At 47.9% G+C, this 20175-nt stretch overlaps 1 protein-coding gene and 1 pseudogene across 5 annotated transcripts in view; one reads left to right on the top strand and one right to left on the bottom strand.

Annotated features, from left to right (window-relative positions):
* DRC3 (dynein regulatory complex subunit 3) overlaps positions 1 to 20175 on the top strand; it is a 41388-nt gene that overhangs the window by 18235 nt on the left and 2978 nt on the right. For 4 of the 5 annotated variants that reach the window (XM_011359079.2, XM_023530005.1, XM_011359077.2 and 1 more), the window contains 7 exons: positions 2472 to 2618; positions 6004 to 6123; positions 6745 to 6857; positions 8295 to 8469; positions 12949 to 13080; positions 14996 to 15066; positions 16562 to 16685. In XM_011359079.2, coding sequence (XP_011357381.1) covers positions 2472 to 2618; positions 6004 to 6123; positions 6745 to 6857; positions 8295 to 8469; positions 12949 to 13080; positions 14996 to 15066; positions 16562 to 16685 — 882 coding nt within the window. The remainder of the gene's footprint in view (positions 1 to 2471; positions 2619 to 6003; positions 6124 to 6744; positions 6858 to 8294; positions 8470 to 12948; positions 13081 to 14995; positions 15067 to 16561; positions 16686 to 20175) is intronic. The other variant, XM_023530008.1, reaches the window with a different exon arrangement.
* On the bottom strand, positions 14319 to 14437 carry LOC111738924 (annotated as a pseudogene).

Here is a 20175-nt window from a genome sequence, read left to right as displayed (position 1 = left end):
AGTGAAGTCAAGCAATCTGTAACAGATGCAGAGTTCAAAACATTGCTTATAAGGATGCTCAATGAACTTAGGGGAAGAGTAGATGAACTCAGTGAGAATTTTAACAAAGAGATAAAAAACATAAAAATGGAAATGAATTATAAAATTATACAAGGGAACCAGTCAGAAATGAAAAATATGTTATCTGAGGTGAAGAGTATATTAGAATCAACAGAGTGGATGAAGCAGAGATTTGAACCACTGATATAGAAGATAGGGTAGCAGAGGACACCTAATTAGAACAGCAACAAGAAAAAAGAATAAAAAAAAATGAAGATAATTTAAAGAGCTTATGGGACAACATCAAGCATACCAACATTCGCATCATAGGGGTACCAGAAGAAGAGAGAGAGCAAGAAGTGAAAAACCTTTTGAAAAAAATGATGGAAAACTTCCCTCACCTGGTGAAGGAAATAGACTTACAACCCCAGGAAGCTCAGAGAGTTCCGAAAAGATGAACCCAAAGAGGCCCACAACAAGACACGTCATAATTAAAATGCCAAAGGTTATATACAAAGAGAGAATCTTAAAAGCAACAAGAGAAAAGTAGTTAGTTACTTGCAAGGGAGCTCCCATAAGACTAGCAGTTGATTTCTCAAAAGAAACTTTGTAAGACAGGGCTTGGCACAAAATATTCAATGTGGTGAAAACCCAGGGTCTACAACGAAGAACATTTTATCCAGCAAAGCTATCATTTGGAGTCAAAGAACAGATAAAGAGCTTCCCAGAGAAGAAAAAGCTAAAGGAGTTCATCACCTCCAAGCCAGTATTACAGGAAATGTTGGAGGGACTTCTTTAAGGAGAAGGAAAAAAATATGTAGCAAAAGTATGAATAAAGAAAGGCAATAACTATATATCTATCAACAAGTACTTCAAATGAAAAAGAATTAAATGCTCCAGTCAAAAGATAGGGTGGCTGAATGGATAAGAACACAAGACCTTTACATAGGAGACTCACTTCAGATTAAAAGACACACACAGACTAAAGGGATGGAGAAAGATATTGCATGATGGACCTAGAGGGTATTGTGCTGAATGGAGTAAGTCAGAAAAAGATAAATGTCACATGATTTCACGTACATGTGGACTCTAAAGAACAAAATAAACAATAATAACAAAAAAGCGGAAACAAACTCATAGGTACAGAGAATATTTTGAGGGTTACCAGATGGGAGGGGGATTGGGGGGTCAGTGAAAAAGGGCAATGGGATTAAGAATGAATGAGTAGTTACAAAATAGTCATAGAGATATAAAGAATAGCACAAGGAATATAGTCAATAATATTGTAATAAATATGTATGGGGCAGAGGGATACTACATTTATTGGGGGGATCACTTTGTGAGTTATATAAATCTAATCGCTATGCTGTACAACTGAAACTAATATAATGTATGCCAACTATAATTGAAAAATGAAAATATTATGTACTCAGCCATAAGAAGAGATGAAATACTGCCATTTGTGACAGCCTGGATGGACCTCGAGATAATCATGCTAAGCAAAATAAGCCAGACTGAAAAAGTTGAAAATCACATATTACTTATATGTGGAATATAAACCTAAAAGCAACAAATGAACAGGACAAACAGAAACTCAGAGACATGGACAATGGACTAGTGGTTACCAGTGGGTAGCGGGTAGGGGAGGAGGGAAGAGGTAGACAGGGTAAAGGGGGTCAAATGTAGGGGGGTTGGGGGAGGGTGAAGTGGATAAAGGGGATCAAATATATGATAGCTGAAGGACATGACTTTAGGTGGTAATCACACAATAGAATATATAAATGTCAAATTATAATGTACACTCAAAAATTACATAATTGTATTAACCAATGTTACTCCAATAAACTTAATAAAAAATAAAAATAAATATTATTAAAAATAGAGTATAAAAAATAGCAGTTAATGTTCCACTAGCTGTTATTCAGTTAATTCAAGGTTAATTATAAAGTGGTTTCCATTTAATTTAAGAGATTTGGACCTTTCACAGGGCTTTACAATCTAAAAGCACACCTATTCTGAATGACTAATCAATACGATAACAACAATTACCACCATCTATTGAGTAGGTATCAGGCACTCTCTTACCTGCATTTCATAGCTCATTCGTTTAGCCCTTTCAACACACTTAACATCTTTATACCCATTTTACAGGTGAGGAAATTGAAGCTCACATATAATGGGTAACTTGTCCCACGGCTAGCATTTGAACCCAGGTCTGCTGATTCTTTGGAAAGCCCAGGCCTTACCTAAGGCCTCAGTACAGTCATCCAGCCTAAAACCCCCAAGCCCTCCTCTCCTGTCACTCCAGACAGTGCTGAAGGCTCTGTGGCCAGACTGCAAATTCTGACAGAGTACCAGAGATGGAGACTTCTAGGGGTGTTTTCAGCTCTGCAGCAGCCAAGAAAATGGGTCTTCTCCCCTCTCCTCCCCAGATCATCTACCTGCGGCGGTTCAAGGACTTGCGGGCACTCGGCCTCTCTGGGAACCCCATGGCTGAGACAGAGGATTACAGGATGTTCATCTGGGCCTACCTTCCTGACCTCGTGTACCTGGACTCCCGGCGTATTGACGAGCACATGGCAAGTGTCTCCCTCTGGGTTTCCCAGCTCTGTGAGACAGCCGTCAGGCTCCCCAGTTTTGTGGAAAGGGACATTGAGACAGAGTTCCCCATCCACCTGAGGAGGAGAGAAAGGGCAACTCCCTCTTCTTAACTCCTTTTACCTGCTTCTGTCAGAGCAATTCCAGCAGAACCCTCATTGTTACTATTTAGTGCGTGCTGACAGCAGCAGGCTCTTTCCATGTGTTGCCTCCAGGCCATTCTACACTGTCTGGTTTTCCTCATGAAAAAGATGAGGAGACCAAGGGTCAGTAACTAGCCAGGATCAGCAGCTTGTGGCAGAGCCAGGATTCACCTCTACTCTATGTGACCCCAGAAAAATATTAACAGCTAACTGTGGTGCCAAGCACAATGCATTATTTCATATTGTTTCCACCACAACCTGTGATGTGGGCCCTGCTCTTATCCCCAGCTTGCCAACAGAAAGCTGTCACAAGGGGAACTTCGGCTTATCCAGGATCTCATGGTCGGTGGTGTTCATGCTGGGAATTGGACCCAGGCAGTTTAGCTGCAGAGCTTGTGCTTTCAGCCTTTGTGAAGGGCTCGCCCCAGTGCGCAGGGCTTTCCCCTCTCCACTGCATGGACCTGTCTACTGCCTGGTCTATCCACCATATTGTCTGTCCACTGCCCACTCCTTTCCCACGTCCCATGCTATGAGCTGGTCCACTTTTACTTACTCCTTACTCTTCGCAGTGTGATCAATTTATGGGCACTTTCTCCACTGGAAAAAAAAGACTCTGCCCAGCTTGTGAGGCTTTAGCAGCAGGATTGGGATGTCGCCTATGTGTTGGGAGCCAGAGAGACCAAGGACTGTTTGACCAGCCCACTCCTCATGGGAAGCTATTGCCTTTCCTGGGAGAAGAAACCTGTGTTTGGGGCACACTGAGTTGATGTGGGGAGCACCCAGGAGAACCCAGTGGAAGCAAGGAGGAGGGCTGGGTCACAGGCCCCACCACTGATCCTGCTAGGCCTGGACTATGGAGCAGAGCCCAGCCCCTAGGTAGACCATGCCACCTTCCAAGTCTGGAACTCCACTTGCTGTCAGGGTGCATTTCACTCATTATAAAATAATGGGACAGCCTAACACTGCACAGTTCCAAAGCCTCTCCCCAGGCATTCTCTCCTTTGTCCCTAGAAGTTTCTATAAAGGACAGGGAGCATATAAAGGGTAGTTGCCTGGGCAACCCCATCATGCTGTGGGGAAATGAAGACTCCTTTCACAATTCAGAGATTTGCCTAGAAGTATCAAGATAAATAAGTAAAAGGTGGTAAAAGCAGAGTTCTGCAAAGCAGAGGCACCTGAAACTCTCCTGTCCACTTCACTGTCTGTTCTGGGGCCAATCACAGCCTGCCCCAAGCCCTTGACCTCTTGGTGATGTAGGATTCAGGCAGCAGCACAGCCAGGGCCAACCACAGGCCATCCAGGGGCCGAGGGTAGTCTCCCAGGGGGCCTCCCAGCTCCCAGGAGCTCTCCCTGAGGGTTCTTTCTGTTTCTGTGAGGCCACTTTTAAGTTGAGGCCCTGGGCTATGCCTGAAGGCCAGCTCTCCCCTTAATCCAGCACACAAGATGGGCAGGGGCTGTGAGCTCCGGGGCTTTGTGCGGGGTGGGGAGAGACAAGCAAGAGGATCAGGGGTCTATCAGCAGGGCCATACTGGGGTTTGGGGCCTGTCCTATTGAAGGTGGAGACCTGGGGAGAATCTTGAGCAGTTTTTAGCAGAATTCATGATGTGTTCCGCAATTCAGGAAGACGGAGGGGATGGAGCTGTGGTCCTGAGACAAAGAGAGAGAGAAAGAGAAAGAGAGAGAAGAGGTTGTGGCCTCACCCAGGGCAGGGCTGTAGGAATGGAGAGGAAATGAGGGGCCAGATGCTAGAGATTTTTAAAAACTTAAACTTATTTATTGAAGTATGAATACGTAGGGAAACAGAATGTAAGTGTACAGCTCAATGAATAGCAAGAGATCTTTAGAAGGATTTCAACTCTGTACAATATAAGCTGTTTGCAGCCAAAGCCCCTGTTAAGGCATAAAACTACACTGACGTGTACTGACATCATGTTCAGGAGGAGACTGGGATGGACCTCAGACAGCACAGGACAGTGGAAGGCAAGCTCAGGCTCTGGAATTGTACAGACTCTGGGGAAGCCCCTGCCTTCCTTTATGCAGTCAACACACAATTAGATCTTTTCATAGATATGTAAAAATGCCAGGAGGGAAGGACATGGGCTGAGATAGATGTACAGGATGGGGTTTGGTGGTTATGAGGTAGCTTCCTCAAGGAAGTGAGTTTGAGCAGGGATCTATCTACAGGATGGGGCAAGGGTTGACTGGGTGAAGGCAGAAGGCTGAGCACGTGCAGAGGCCCTGGGTTAGGAGGCAGCATGATGAGCAGGTGAGTGGCTGGAGCTCAGAGAGCTGGTGAGAGAGAGTGGGGGAGGCAGGTAGGGCATTGCAGGCCACAGCAGGAGCTTGTTATTACCCTACACCCAAGAGGAAACCATACAAGGTAAGTAAGGGGCTGCAAGATCAGGTATGCATTTAACAGGTTGCTCTGGCTGCTTGCTGGTGAGGGGTGGGCAGATGTGACAGGCAGTCAGGAGGTAGCATGGACAGGCTTGGGCATAGGCCTGGGTCTGAGGGGGTGGGGAGGGTCCAGGATACTCCTGGGTCTCCGGCTTGGGTGCTGGCTGGCTGGGGTGGAGGGCCACTCACCTCGACAGGACTCTGGGAAGACAGAGGTCCATTTTGGACAGGGTGAGTTGGCAGTGTTCTTGAGGCAACCAGGAGACATGAGGCCATTAGTAACAGGTCTGGTGCTCAGAGGTGGCGTCTGAGCTGGAGGTAGAGACCTGAGTATTGTCAGAGGATGAAGGATCTTGTACTTGAAGACTTAGCACAGGTGAGATCACCTGGGGTGTGTAGAGTGAGCCCAAAAGGGTGAGCACCAAGCCCTAGGGACACCAGCATTTCTGGTGGCCATAGGGGAATGAGCCAGAGGGGTGAGGAGAACCAAGAGATGGCAGGGCACAGAGCCAAGGGCCAAAACTCTTGTGACCAAGCTGTGACTTGAGTTTTTCATTTTACTTCTCACTCATGCATCCCTAAAAGAGAGCCAGAACACTTGCTGTAGAGGGCTGTGGAGGGCCAGTGATCCTGTGCTGCCTACCACACCCCTCTGGGTCCTTCCCTAATTTCTCTTAGACTCAGAATGCTTGAAAAGGGCTATGAGACAACAAGGCATTCTCATGATACCCCTGCCCACATGTAGGAGGCCCACAGGATGGCAGAGGCCAGTGTGCCTCAAAGGGACCAAGCATCCCCTGGTAACATTTTCTCGTTCTCTGGTCAGAAAGAGCAAGCGGAGATTAAGCACCAGTACAGTATTGATGAGCTGAAGCACCGGGAGAACTTGATTCGGACCCGGCTGGAGGATGAGCAGTCCTGGCAGAAGAAGCTGGAGGACCACAAGGTACACTTGGCCCAGAGGAGCCCTACTCCTCACTTCTTTCTGCCCTGGCTCCAGGATGCTGGCCACAGGGCATCAGTCTAGTTCAATAAAGGTCTGCAGGGCCCAGGCCCTGAAAACCCATTTTTTAAATTGAAGACAGATGCTGCGCAGCAGTATCTAGCTCTGATGGAGCATGTAAATCGTGTTCCATCCACAGGGCTTGGTGCCCTGTCACTACCTCACTCTGCCTGCCACCTGCCCTCAGGGCCAGCTCCACCTTAGGCCCAGACTTCACCTGCCTTACCTCCCCAACAGGGCCGGCAAGATTATGCTGAAACAATCTGACAGTGCCCCGTGGGCAGCCAGGAAGGTTCAAGTCCCTGTTCAGCATGCCCCTAGATTCACAGCTGAGCCCCTGCCGGCCTTCTCCCCACAGTCACCATCCTTCCCTCCAGCCAGAACAAGCCATGTGCAGCTTTCAGTTTTATGCCTCCGGACCTCCACACGTACCTACCCTTAGCTCAGCATGCCCTTCCCTTCCTTGCCTTCCTTGGAGGGCCAAGCATCCACCAGCCCCATTGCCCAGCGTAAAGCCTGTGCGGCTAATCAGTCACCCAAGCTTGGTTGTGTTTCTGACCACAGGCTGCATTTGTTGAGCATCTGAATGGCTCCTTCCTGTTTGACAGCATGTACACCGAGGATGTGGAGGGCAACAAGCTGGCCTGCCTGCCCAGCGTTGGTGAGCTTCTTGAGGCATATCCTTCCAAGTTCATAACTGTTTTCTCTGGCAGAGCCTAGGCCCTATGCCACCAGCCTGCCTGGGGTTAGTTCCTTTCCACTCTGGGCCTCAGTTTCCCTATCTCTCTTTGAGACCCTGGAAGATAAAACCTCCACTCAGAGCAATGTGCCCAAGAGGCAGTACAGAGCCAGATCAGCTAAACTGTACAGGGAATGCTGTCTGGATTTCAGGGAACACACTGAGGGTCTGGTCAGCATGGCTTATGTCTGTATGCTTGACAAGACAGGTTGTCAGAGATGGAAATTTGACATGTGGCGCTAACTTTCCTTACCATATTTACTAGTTCCTACTGTATGCTTTGTGTACTGTATTGATAATTTTCTCAACCACTCCTCTAGATGAGTGCTGCTATTAATCCCATTTTATAGTTGGGGAAGCTCACCTTAGAGAGGTTGACTTGTCCAAGGTCACACAGTTTCAACCTGGGATTTGAACCCTAGTCTATAGGGTTAAGAGCGTGTACTTTTCCCCCAGGTGGCCAGAGCCAACAGGATGTGACTGACAGTTATCATCAAGGCTGTGGCCAGGATGGCCAATCAGTTGGCTTAAACTATAAGCCTAGGATAGAATCAAGGGGTTCCTGGTCTGAAGGTGCTAAGATGAGTCAATGAGTCACAGAGTGGGTCTGTGGAGACTCCAACTCTGAGTAGAGAAAAAAAAATCACTTTTAAAACCCCAACATTCTGAAAGAAGTGGGGGAGGGGGTGGTAAGAGTGTGGGGCTGACCGAGCAGAAGGTGAAGAGCAGGACTCTGGGCCAGACAGATGGACTCCCTCCTGGCTCTGCCACCTACCAGATGGGTGACCTGGGCTTACATCAAGGCTCTAGCACCTGCCTGACTTTAAGATCCTCCTAAGGATTCAATGTCGCTGGCTCTGTCGTGCCCTGACATGCAGGTGAGGAACCTGAGGCCCAGAAAGGGGAAGCAGCTTGCCAGGGAGAAGCAGTAGCAGAGCCAGGGCTTGAACCTAGATCTCTCTGCTTCCAGCCCATGGTCCCCGCCCCCTCAACGCCCCCGACCATTGCAGTTTCCCTCAGCACACTTGCAGCACCTGAAGACAGACCCTCAGCAAAGGTGCCATCTATATAACACAACAGAAACAAAAATACACATTGCCTCGCTCCCAGGCCAAGCAGGCTTCCCCGGACTCCCAGCCCCTCCCTATCCCATCCAGGTCCCTCAGGAGTCTCTTAGCATGTGTCTCCTCTGCTCTGTAGTCTCCTCCTGTAGCCCCCTACCTTCTTCCCTCACGTAGGTCCTGTGTCTGAATCCCTCAGGCCAGGGGTAAAGATTCTCCCACCATCACCTTATCCTCCAAATATCAACTCCTGGCTCTACCAACACCAAGTCCTGCACCCAAAACAACCTCAAGCTTCCTTAACAGCCACTCACCTACAAGGACAAATTTGTCATCATTTGCCTGAACATTTTTGAGTATGGACTGAAACAGCATGAAAAGCGGAAAGCAGAGCTTGAAACCTTCAATGAATGTGTCCACGAGGCCATCCAGGAAAACCAGGAGCAGGGAAAACAGAGGATTGCCAAGTTTGAGGAGAAGCACTTGCTGGTAGGCCCCACCCTCCCTGTTCTCTTCCTGCCTCCTGCTGCAGGTGTCCATGCAACTGGGGACCTGGACCCAATGGACAGGCAGTAGCCCTTGTACATCTGACGACCCCTGAGGCCCATGATCCTTGTTCCCATTTGCCAGAGCTAACCCAGCTCACTGTCTGAGCCAAGATTCAGCCTTCCACTGACACTACCAACCACAGCTCCTCTGCTGGCCAAGGCTGAGCCATGGGGCCTGTGGGTTTCTTTCACCTAAAACACCCCTGAGGTTCAAGGTACCATCATCATTACTATTTAAATGGTGTTTTTATTATCACTACTATTATGGTGATGATAATGACCATATGAAAAAATGAAAGGAAAAAAAAAACCTTCCTTTTTGTTCATTTGTTTATTTAGCAAAATCTTCTGAGCCCTGCTCTGTGCCTGGCTCTGTGCTGGACATGGCTTCTGCCCTGAGACAGCTCCCATCTGGTGAGGGGCATAGACCCAGGCCCTCCCAGAGTGGTCAGATTCCCAGAGTGGTCAGCACCAACCTGGAGGGAAGCCAGGAAGCATTGGGAGTTTCCAGAGGCACCTTAACTTGGGCTGAGGCTTACAGGACACAGAAGAGTTTTCCAGGGGTGATAGAGGAAAGAAAGGTGGTTCACAGGCATATGGGACCCGCCTGACCCAGGCCACTCAGCCCAGCCCAAGCAGGGGCCATGTGTACTTGATGGGCATTGTTTCTTTAGTTAGCATTACTTTGCAAGGCCAATCCCTAACCTGTTCTAAGTCATAGAACTTCTGAGACTCTAAGGAAAGCAATGGACTTTCTTTCTCCTCAAAAAACTGTTCAGCGGTGGCTCCATAATGTAGTGGTTAGCACATCTGCTTTACATGCAGAAGGTCCTGGGTTTGCACCCCAGGTGGAGCCACGGATCATACCCCAAGTATGCCAGGCCCCGGGCGGTGCGCCAGGGCCCCTGGGCGCATGCCACAGGCGTGTGGGAGGAGACGACCTGCCTTTAGAGATCCATTTCTTAAGGGGAAATGGCAACATCCATAGGTCAGGGATGGAAAGGGGAGAGAATTAAAGAGGGGGGAAAAAAAACTGTTTACACACACCGAGTTTGTGAACACTTGCCTGCTGCATCAGGGGCCCATAAAGCCACTCCTGGCTGAGAACTCTAAAGTAGAAAATCCCTTGATGATGCAAATTCAGATATAATAGGATTGGTGATAGGCCCCAGTATGCTTCCCGGCCCTCCCACTCTGCATGCCCCATTCTCTCCACCCACTTATCCCATTAGCCTCGTCAATGGGACCTAGGTTATGGGGAGGGGTGTTATGCATTCAACCAGAAGTTAAAACTTGTCAGCAGATGAATACATTTGGTACACATACATATTTTGTTTGGCCTGCAGAGGGTTTTAAAACATTTTGAATATCCTGTTGACATTAAAAACAGGAAGATTTCACAGAAGAATTGTGGTTGCTAGCTTCTCTGGAGGCAGTTGTCATTAGGGCCTGAGGATCGATTGTGCCCTCTGGACAGGCCACGTCTCAAGTCCCCCAGGCCCTGTCTGGCACATCCTCCATGACATTCCTTATCTAGTCCCTGTAGCCACTGGATTTGGGAAAACTGGATGTCAGCCAACTGGCTCCTCCTGAAGCCCCAGGCTGGGGCCCAGGCCCCTCAGCAACAAATCCCCCTAAAGAAGCAGAACATGGGCCAGGCCACAACCAGTGTTGCACTCCTGCTGGCACCAAGCCCAACCCCCTAACAGGCTGCTCCTTGAGCTCAGATCTTTAGACCAGGCCAGCTCCCCTGACTTCATGAGGCCCTGGTCTGCATGGTGGCACCCTCAAAGTCTTTCTTGAGATGCGCCCACTGGGATTTTCCAGTGTGCCTAGGTGCCTCTAATGTTCAACCAAGTTGAGTCCACTTGTCTTGGAAAAGTTCACAAACTCCACGGGCTGTAGGCCCCAGTTCCTTTTCCTCACAGGATCTTTCTGTGAGCTTGTCCTGCATTCCTCTCACCACCCCAACTAGACCCAGGCTTACACAACACTCCTTTCCAGTGTCCAGCAGGGGTGGTTCAGGCGGACTCCGCGCTGGTGATCCTCTCCTGGCCTCCATTTCCTCAATGAAATGAAGATGATAGTCTATGTGTGTTGCAGAAAAGTTGCAAAAATCAGACCGGCAAGAAACTAAGCAGCACTCGGAGAGTTGGAGAACTCAGGTTTATTAGGCTGGCAGTCCCAGAGGACCTAGCGCTCTGAAGATCTGGGCCCTGAGCTCAGATGCAGCTTTGCTTATATAGAACTTATTTGGCATGCGCCGATTGGTTAATTTGTCCTTAGGTGGTTACAGAGCGTGGTAGTTGCTGTGGGGTATAGGCAGTTACATTTGTTGCTTAGACAAAACAAGCAAAAGGGAGGATGAGTCATTAGTTAATTTTGAGTATGGCCTATGCAGCAAGCATATCTGTAGAAGCAGAACAAAGGCTGATTAACCTTTTGAGTACAAATTCCTCTTCATATGTAGTCATAGTTACTCTAGTGACCATAGTGACTAGTAGTGGATAGGTAATACAAATGCGAGCACAGATACAGAATGAAAAATGTATACAGGGGAGTACAGTCTGCCTCCAACCCATGTGTGCACATGTGTGTCATTGGCATGTGTTAGTCATGTGTATATACATGTGTACATATGCTATATGTGTTTGTGTCTCTGTGCACGTGCGTGCATGTGAGTGTGAACATATGCATGCATGTGTGCTCATGCATGTACCTGTGTGCATGTGTTTGTGTCTGTGTGCATGTGTGTGCACATGTGTGTATATGATGCAAGTATAACATGCATTGTTCTACACTTTGCTACTTACGCAGTTCAGCAATCCTTCTAAAACTTGAGTTGCTTCATGTTTTTAATAGTTGTAGAATAGCTCGTTGCATGGATGAGCCATAATCTATTAAACCCATCCTTGTTGATGGACATTTTTTTCCCAGTTTCTCGCTCTTTCAAACAGTGTTGCAATGAATAACTTGGCGCAAGTGTGATCTGTAGGATGAAGTTCTAGAGGTGGCACTGTGCATTGCTACTTTTACTAGTTTTTGTCCAACTGCACTCCACAGAGGCTGAACCTTTTGCAGCCCTGCTGGTTCCCCTGTCAGGACAGTGTTAGCAAGCTTTCTCAATTTTGCTAATTTGTTATTTTCTCTTAAAGGAGGGTGAGCATCACATGTTTTACAAACATCTATTTATTCTGTGAACTATTTGTTCTTATAATATGTCCTTACCCATTTTTTATTTGGTGTTGTGCTCTCTCTCTCTCATAAAAATTATTACTTTGTAGGAACATTTTATAGATTCAGAAATTGGCCTTATGTCAGTGAAATAAATTACAAATATTTTTCCCAGTTTGTTATGTTATTTTGTCTATGATGTTTTTATCATTCAGAGTATTAGAATTTTTTATGTGGTAGAATTTATCAGTCTTTTCTTCTGGTTATACTTAAAAATAACTTCTCCACTCTAAGATTATTTATTAAAAATCCTTCATTTTTTTCTTCTAATACTTGTATGCCTTTATTTTTTACATTTAAATCTTCATACTGACAGGAATTTGTTTTCGTGTAAGGCTTGAGGTAGGAATTGAATCTGATTTTTCTCCATACAAAGTAGCCATTATTATAAATATCATTCGCCCCCCTGAATCGTATCCAGTTACTCGTCCTTCGCAAGAAACACCAAATATCAACAGAAACAAGTTTACATTATATCCAGTGGCCAATTCTCTAGGTCTTTTGTTAGTGAACCGCTGGTATTCAGTGCCCCACTCAGCCCCCAGGGTGCTCTCTAGCCGGAGAACACCCTCTCATTCCAAATGCTCCAGCTCTGTTTACTACTAACACCCACTTTCTCACGAGGGTTCTGTGTGGGTCTTACCGGTTTCCTCAAAGACTGTCTTATTTTTCCAGTGTCTCTCCCTATGTGTGCCTGCTGTAGGCTCTTTATTGAGTCTCCATTAGTCAAGCCCCCACTGTGAGCCAAGACCTCACATACACTGCCTAATTCCTAGGACCTTGTGAAGCACAGATTCTCTCTCCATTTACATGAGGAAACTGAAGCTTATAGAATGGAAGTGACTCACTCAAGGTCAGACAGCTAATAAGTAACCCAGAGAAGATTCAAATTCAGGTCCACTTGACGCTGAAGCCATAGTTCCTTCCCACCAGCCACCTCAAACAAAAACCAAAGTTAACATGGATTAAGCTCATGCTAGCCAGTGCTAGCATCTGCCCTAACAGCCTCCAGACATGGAGAGGATAATTAGCTTCTACAAGCTCACAGAGCTGGCAAGTGGCAAAGCTAACTCTTGAGCAGACTGAACCCAGAGTCCCAAATTCTTACCCACAAGACCAATTGCCACCTGTCATGAACTAATTACAATTACTTGTAGATTTCTAAAGCCCAGGCTTTTGTTTCCAGAGTTTAAGTGCTATACGTGATGAGTCTGAACTGACCAATGTTGAGATGAAGATAGTGGAATACAGTGAGGACATCACTGAGCTGTACAACGGGCTCATGACGCTGGAGATGCAGTTGGTAGAGCAGCTCGAGGTGAGACCGGGCCCCTGGGCACAGATGTGACATTGACCGTGCTCTGCTAGCCTCATTTACAAGAAGCTGGTGATGCAGCTAAAAAACCATACTCCAGCTGGAGCCTTCCCAGGCATTCGTCTGCTGGAAACATCCAGTGCGATTCAGCATGTCAGACTGATGTTTTCCTCATCAGTCCTTTGCTTGCTTTTAATACATTTCAATCATTTACATTGCAAGTAATTCTTATGCAGCATGGGAGGTGAGCTCATTCATCCTCTGGAGTGTTTCCCCACCCCGCCCCCGATCCTGGAAATGCCCAGAGCCTCAGCAGAGAGAGGATTTTTATTAGACCTGGCTGCTCAAAAAATGAAGTAAAACCGCACTCGAGTACGAAACAAAGGCTCTTCCGCATCTCAGCCTGTAGTTGCTGCATGTCAGGGAGATGCAAGGAGCCTGCAATTTAGCACTAAGTAGTGAGAAAGAAAAGCACTGCTATCTAAAATTCCTTAGGGGCCAGAGTGACTGGTGTGTTCACAAGGCAGCTGAGGTGGGGAGTCTAGAGTGCTGTGATGAATCAAACCTCATTGGATGCTGCCATGGCTAGGCCAAGAGATAGCAGCTGATCAATTCCTCACGTGTCAAGTGACATCTCAGACACAGGATAGATTTCCCCATCACATCACATAGCAGATGCTCATGCCCCGCTGGGGAATGCTCAAGCACTGCAGAAAGCAGCATGCGAGCCTCAGGGGAGGCTTAGGCAGTGGCTTGCAACCTTTTCTAGCAGATCCCCTTTTCAAAATCTCCAAATTCCCTGGGACCCATGCACAGTGGCCAAAAGGCTATAAATGTAGTTGTGCTTTTCAGTGACCTTAGTTTTATTCATTACAATAGTGTTTACGCACATTTGGAACATGTATAATTGGCTCAGCCCATAGACCATCTCCAGGCTCATGTAGTCTCCCTGCATCGTCAGCCCACCCTGCAGTTCTGTAGTCTGTGGTGGATTGTACTGGGGCTCATAGGGTAGCTGGCTTCACCATGCATCCTCCATTGTTCCCTCAATCAACATCAAGTCTCATTAGGCCCTGGGTGCCTTGCTAAAGCACTGGGATGCAGCAATGCAGGAGTGCCTGCAGGGCACAGTTAGTGAGACGTCTAGGGTAACAGCCAGCATTATTGAGGGTTTTCTCTCTGACAGGCATAGCATTTTGTGTGAAGTAAACCATATAAGCTTTTTTTTTTTTTTTTTTAAATGCCTACAGCACCTGGTGTTCCTAGGTGGTCTCCCATCCAAGTACTAACCAAGCCCGATCCTGCTTAGCTTCCGAGATCAGACGAAATTGGGCACTTTCAGGGTGGCATGGCCATGGACCCATTTAAGCTTTACCACAACTCCATGAGACAGATATTATGAAGGAAACCCATTTCATAGATGAGGCAGTTGAGGCCCAGGAAGGTTAAATAACATTCCCAGAGTTACACACAGTGGTGGAGCTAGGACACTGACCCAGGCATTCTGGCTCATAATGACGATGTCCCTGTATTCTCTGGAGGTGATAGATGCCACTGAGAAGCCCAAAAGAAGGGAAGTAGCTCTGTGTATATGTGTGCAGGGGTGTAAGACCAGGACATGTGTTCCTGGCCAAGGGAAAACGGGCACAGGCCTGGAGAAAGCACTGCATTAAATATTTAGGGGGTGGTGAGTTGAAATGGTCAGAGAGTAATGGAGCTGTGGGACAGAAGTCAGAAGGAAGAAGTAGGATCAGTTCACAGACATCTACTGGGAAAGCCAAAGTAGTTGGTCTTTACCCTGAAGTTCTATGATTAGAGGAGGTATTGGCTAAGTTCTAAGATGCGTCTTTTGCTCTGAGGCTAGACCTGTCAAGTTCGTGTCTAAATGTGCATGTTAACTGTTCCTTATCATTTCTAGGAGACTATAAACATGTTTGAAAGGAACATCATTGATTTGGTGGGATTCTTTATTGAAAATGTTCAAAGCCTATATCCTTTCCTTGGTGACCTTCCATGGGGAAGTGCTACTGGGCCCGTGGGGTTATCCTGGCCAATACCACTGCTCCCCCTGCCTTCAGGACAGGTAGGGGAGAGGTGCCTACATTTTTAACACAAGGCAAGGAAAGGTAATGCTTCTTTACAGACTAAGCAGAATGCAAATAAGTGGGATCCCCTTGGCCACCTGAGAAGTCAAACATCTGCCCCCTCCACTGCCACCAGTGCCCTAAACATATTGGCAGAGATAGTAAAATGTCAGCACTTTGCTTTTTATCAGAAATACCTATGCCCGTTTGATTTACAGGAAGATCTATACCTCTGCCAAGATGATATTAAATTCATCACAAGATCCTATTGAGTGGGAATCTCCACCTTGGAAATTAGAGAAATGTAAAACCTCCATTTTTTTCACCAAGGAAAAAAGATCACCTTCAAAGGATGGAGATTTGGCAACCACTTTGACTCAAAGAATGTGCCCCCAGGTCTGAGAGTTTCCCCACCCTCAGAACAATGACAGCTTGTCTGAGTAACCCCTGCAGGGTTGCCATGCTGGGGAAAGGAAGGCATTGTTTGCAGTAGAAATCCTGGCAAGTTTTTTCTCAAATGAATGACACTCAATGGGAGACAACACCCCAGAATCTCCACTGCCCCACAGGTATACATGTGGGGGAGGCAACTTCCAGTTGAAGACACTGACAAATTATTCATAATGAGCTCAGCAGGTTAGGAGCCAACATTTGGGGCATAATCAACCCTTCTGCCATATGAACTCAGGGCCCTGCTGTGTGGGGCAAACTGTGCTCCAGAAATGATCCCTGGTCCTGCCTTCCTGAGCCCACAGTCCCACAGGAGGCAGAAGTGATGGAGACAGTGAAAAGCAGCAAACCAAGAGACCAGGGCTTGGAGCCTCTTTGAGGAAAGGCCCACTAAGTGACGATCTGAGAGTGAGCCAGAGGGACCAGGTGGAAAGGTGGGGATGACAGGCAGAGGAGACAGCCCATGCAAAGGTCCTGAGAAGAGCCAGAGAATTCTGGGCCAAGAGGAGGCCTTTAGGCCACAACAGAGAGCGAGAAGCTCCTGGAGTGCTGTAAGCACAGGAGAATGGTGTCCTGTTCACCTACATCTTTATAGCACACTCTAGCTGCTGTGGGGAGAAACGGCTAGAGTAGGAGACCAGGTCTTAGTCTACAGTCAAGTCAGGAGGTGGTGGGATGGAGAGAAGTGGAGGATGGAGGGACACATGGAAAGCCCAGTGCCAAGAGCCAATGATGACCAGGGGGAGCCAGGATGGCCCTGGGGTTTGGTGCACACAGGTAGATGGCTGTGAAGGGGCTCCTCAGAGTTTGCCTTTTGGTCCTTAAGAGTCTGTTCTCTCATCTAGCAGCAATGGCCTGGCCCTCTGAGCTCTTGCCGAGGTCCCAGCCCACAGGTCAGGGACATGTTGAGCCGGCTCCACCTTTGGCCTTTGCTTAACTTGAGGCTGCACAATGGCTCAGTGTCGGGACCTGGAGACCCACCACCACGAGAAGCTCCTGGAGATCTCCATCAATACCCTTGAAAAGATAGTCAAGGGTGAGCTGGATGAGGACCTGCCTGAGGATGTACGGGCGGTGAGTGTGGTGGGATGGGGCTGGGAGCATGGTCGGGAGTGGCGGGCCCAGTGGATACTGGCGCCTGGCAGACACAGTCCAGCCAAGCTCTGTGGCTCCAGTAAGCCTTAAAACCTCCCAGCGTCTCAGTTTCCTCATTTGCAAAAAGGGAAAATAGCCCCCTTTGCAGGGTGGTTGGCAGATGAAATGGGCTAACAAAGTACCTGGTTGGGGATTCGGTAGAGCCCAACTAAAGAGGAGCTCCTGATAATTAGGTAGTTTTAACTTATCAACAGGTTGCTTTCCAAAAACTCATTTCTGTGGGGCTTCTGGAACTTTCTAAGAGAGGCAGTTACAAATAGAGCTAAGGTCTGGGATTTCTCCAAAGGTCTTCTTAACTCTCAAGTCTCTATGATGAGAAGCACTGCTGGGGTTTGGAAACCAAGCACCATTTCTGATCCAGCATGATACTGTCTCTCATTTTCCACCAGAGCACCCAGTGATAAATGGTCATGGATCAGCAGGGTCAGCATGGATGCCTGGGTCTCTGGGTCCTGCATTGGTGTCCAGTAGCAGTATGTGTTATGTCTCTGGGAAGAGGCACAGGCAACGACGGGAGGGCCCAGGCCCAGATGTTTTCTTGTCGAGAGCATTTCATTCCTTCATCATTCATTCCGGTAGCAGTTTCTCAATTTCTCTCCATCGCGATGTTACCACCAAGTTAAGACGTCATTGCCCTTTGCCTGGACCACTGGTCTCCTTACTGCTTTCCTACAGGTGGCGGCAGTCAGAGAGATCCTCTGAAAACCCAAACCACAGCATTTTGTGCTTTTGCACAATACCCTCTAATGGCTTCCCATGACTCTTTGAGGAAGCTCTTCACCCTAATCCTCCAGACCTTCATGCCTGGCCTGCTACCCCAGTGAACTCCTCCCTTTGCCCCCAGCATCTGAGCCATTCCCCAGTCTCCGGGGCTTGCTTCTTTGTGTTGCTATTCCTCCTCACAGACATGTTCTTCCCTCTGGTCTCCATGTGTCTGGCTTGTCCATGTCATTCAGATCTCAGTTCAAATGTCAGCTCTTAGAGAGGCCCTCCCTCATCACCTTCCTGAAAAACCTGTCCATCACACACTTCATTTGTCATCGTCAGAGCCTTTATCACAATTTCAAGCTGTTTACAATTGCTTTGGCTATGTGACTATTCACACTACATAAAGGGAAGCGGGGAATGGCCACTTCAGCACCACATACCTCCCCAGTGCTGGCAACGGTTCACGGCACAGCCGAGGTACCAGAAGTTCCGCTGTTATGTTCCTGAGACCAGCAGTCCCCAACTCACATAGCCTCTGTGTGGGCTGATAGACACCCAAAACAGCAGCATGGAGGTAGGGCCACTGTGTCACCAGCCTTCCTCCCCTAAACACCCGCTAAATGCTGCTGTTGTTCATACACAGGGAGCTGCCATCTTCCCCAGCCCTGAAGTAAGGCTGCCCCCAAGAGCCCCATCTGGAACCCCCCAGATGGACCATCAAGAGGTAGATAGAGTTCCCTCATGGCACAGCTTCCAGGTCTGTGACATTCAGCAGATACAGAACTAAAACATGCTCCCTAATGACTATGACACACAGAAAAAGATGGCCCGAAGGTCAATGGTAGATAAGCAGGCTGGTTTGGTTCTTTCAGTGGTCGGCCATCTCCTGTCAGGATGGCTCTGCCTGGCACCATCTGACACCTGTTTCTGTGGCTCCAGGAACACTCAGCACCTGCTGCCTAGGTGGGAGCTGACTACAGCTGGCTGGCAACACAGAGCTCTGCTCATTGAGGGTTCACACTGTCCAGGCATTGCTGCCTGGTACTCATACATGATCTCATTTTCTCACCAAAGGCCCCTATAAAGGCAGCACCATTATCATCCCCAGTTTACAGATGGGAAAATTGGGTACAACTGGGTCTCAGAAAAAATTGGTAAAGTGCCCAGGATGACACAGCTTGTGAGGACCAGAGTCTGGAATCAGACTAGTCTGAGAGATGCAGAGCCTGGGCTGTCCCCTGCAGAGTTGGCATTGTACCCCCACTGTGGACTACAATTTGGGGTTATAGGTTTGCCCAAGGCTCCAGGCATTAGGGTAATGGGGCTCTGCTTCTGAACTAAGGGGCTCCTTGGACTCCCTGGCAGGGTTGATATTACCTGACACCCTCAAGACTCATTAAGGGGCAGCCAGCAGGGCCCACTGGATGCCCTTCTCTCTGTGGGCCTGTGTGAGGCTTTGTCCTTTCGGGAAAGTATGTGGTTGCAGTAAAAGACATTGCCAGGATCTTACACTGTTGCTTATATCTCCTTAGAGTTAAACAACAAAACGTGGCATATTGTTCTCAGGGGGAGAAAAGCATGCCCTGACTGTAAAATGTAATAAAAACACAAATAGCTAAGAGTTCCTGAGGGCCTCCCAAGCCAGCTGTCTGAGAAGCACTGGACACATATTTGCTCTTTTAATCTCCATATGAAAACAGTAAAATAAGTACATTATGGCTCCCTTTTACAGATGAGGAAACTGAGGCACAGAGATGAGAGTAACCCGCCTAAGATACATAGCCTGTAAGCAGTAGAGTTGTGATTCGAACACGGTTTGACTCAAAGCCTTTGTCAAAATGTCTACTGAGCCTGTAGCAAGATAAGGATGTTTGAATGAGAGAACTTTGGTAAAAAAATATGGCTTCTGTTTCATAATTATCAATGAGCATATCATGATAAAGAGTCACACTGATGAGGTTGTTTCTTTAAAACTCATTCAACTGCATGATTGTGACCAAGTCATGCATACTTAGGGCCAAATCGGTATTTAAAAAATCTTTCACCACTTTGGAAGGAAAAGCAGAACACACATGCTCAAGGAGAGCTTGGAACTGGCAATGAGGGAAGGCCTGAGTGGAGCTGGCAGGCACAGCTACCCATGGCAAAGTCAGTGGGGCAGCAGCATACTACTGCTTTCCTCCACCAGGGCTGAGAGCACAGCCTCGTGCTATAATGAGCCACTGCCACATTTAGGAGGCAGCAGGAAGCCAGACATGATCCCTGGGTGCTCTGAACACCCATGTGGGCATCCAGCTGCAAGGGCAGGGCTGGTGTTCAGGCCAGTGGACCTGTGAGTCCCCAAAGAGTCTGCTAAGTGACAGTGGGTGTGACCCAGGTCATCAGTCCCTGGATAAGGTGGCTGTGACAAGATTCTGGCTGGGACCTAAAGGCTCCCCCTTGGCAGTAGGGCTGGCAGCACAGGTCACTGACCCTTTGGCTGAGCAGGGACTGGGGGGGGGCAGGTTCTCTGCTCATTTCTCTGTGGCAGAGGGCGCTGTAGTGTCATCAGGTGCCCAGGACAGGTGTGATAGAATGATCTGATCCTACCTGGGCCTGGGGCAACAAATCCTCAAGCCATCAGCATCATGGTGGTCCTGGGGAGGGCACCAGCTTTGCCCTTCTCAAAAGTACTCCCAAGAAGTCTCTTTGAAAGAAACGT

This window comes from Pteropus vampyrus, unplaced genomic scaffold (assembly GCF_000151845.1).
Source record: "Pteropus vampyrus isolate Shadow unplaced genomic scaffold, Pvam_2.0 Scaffold44, whole genome shotgun sequence".
In the NCBI taxonomy this organism is placed as follows: Eukaryota; Metazoa; Chordata; class Mammalia; order Chiroptera; family Pteropodidae; genus Pteropus; species Pteropus vampyrus.
The sequence above is the reverse complement of the archived record's forward strand: the minus strand, read 5'-3'. Positions and strand labels throughout refer to the sequence as shown.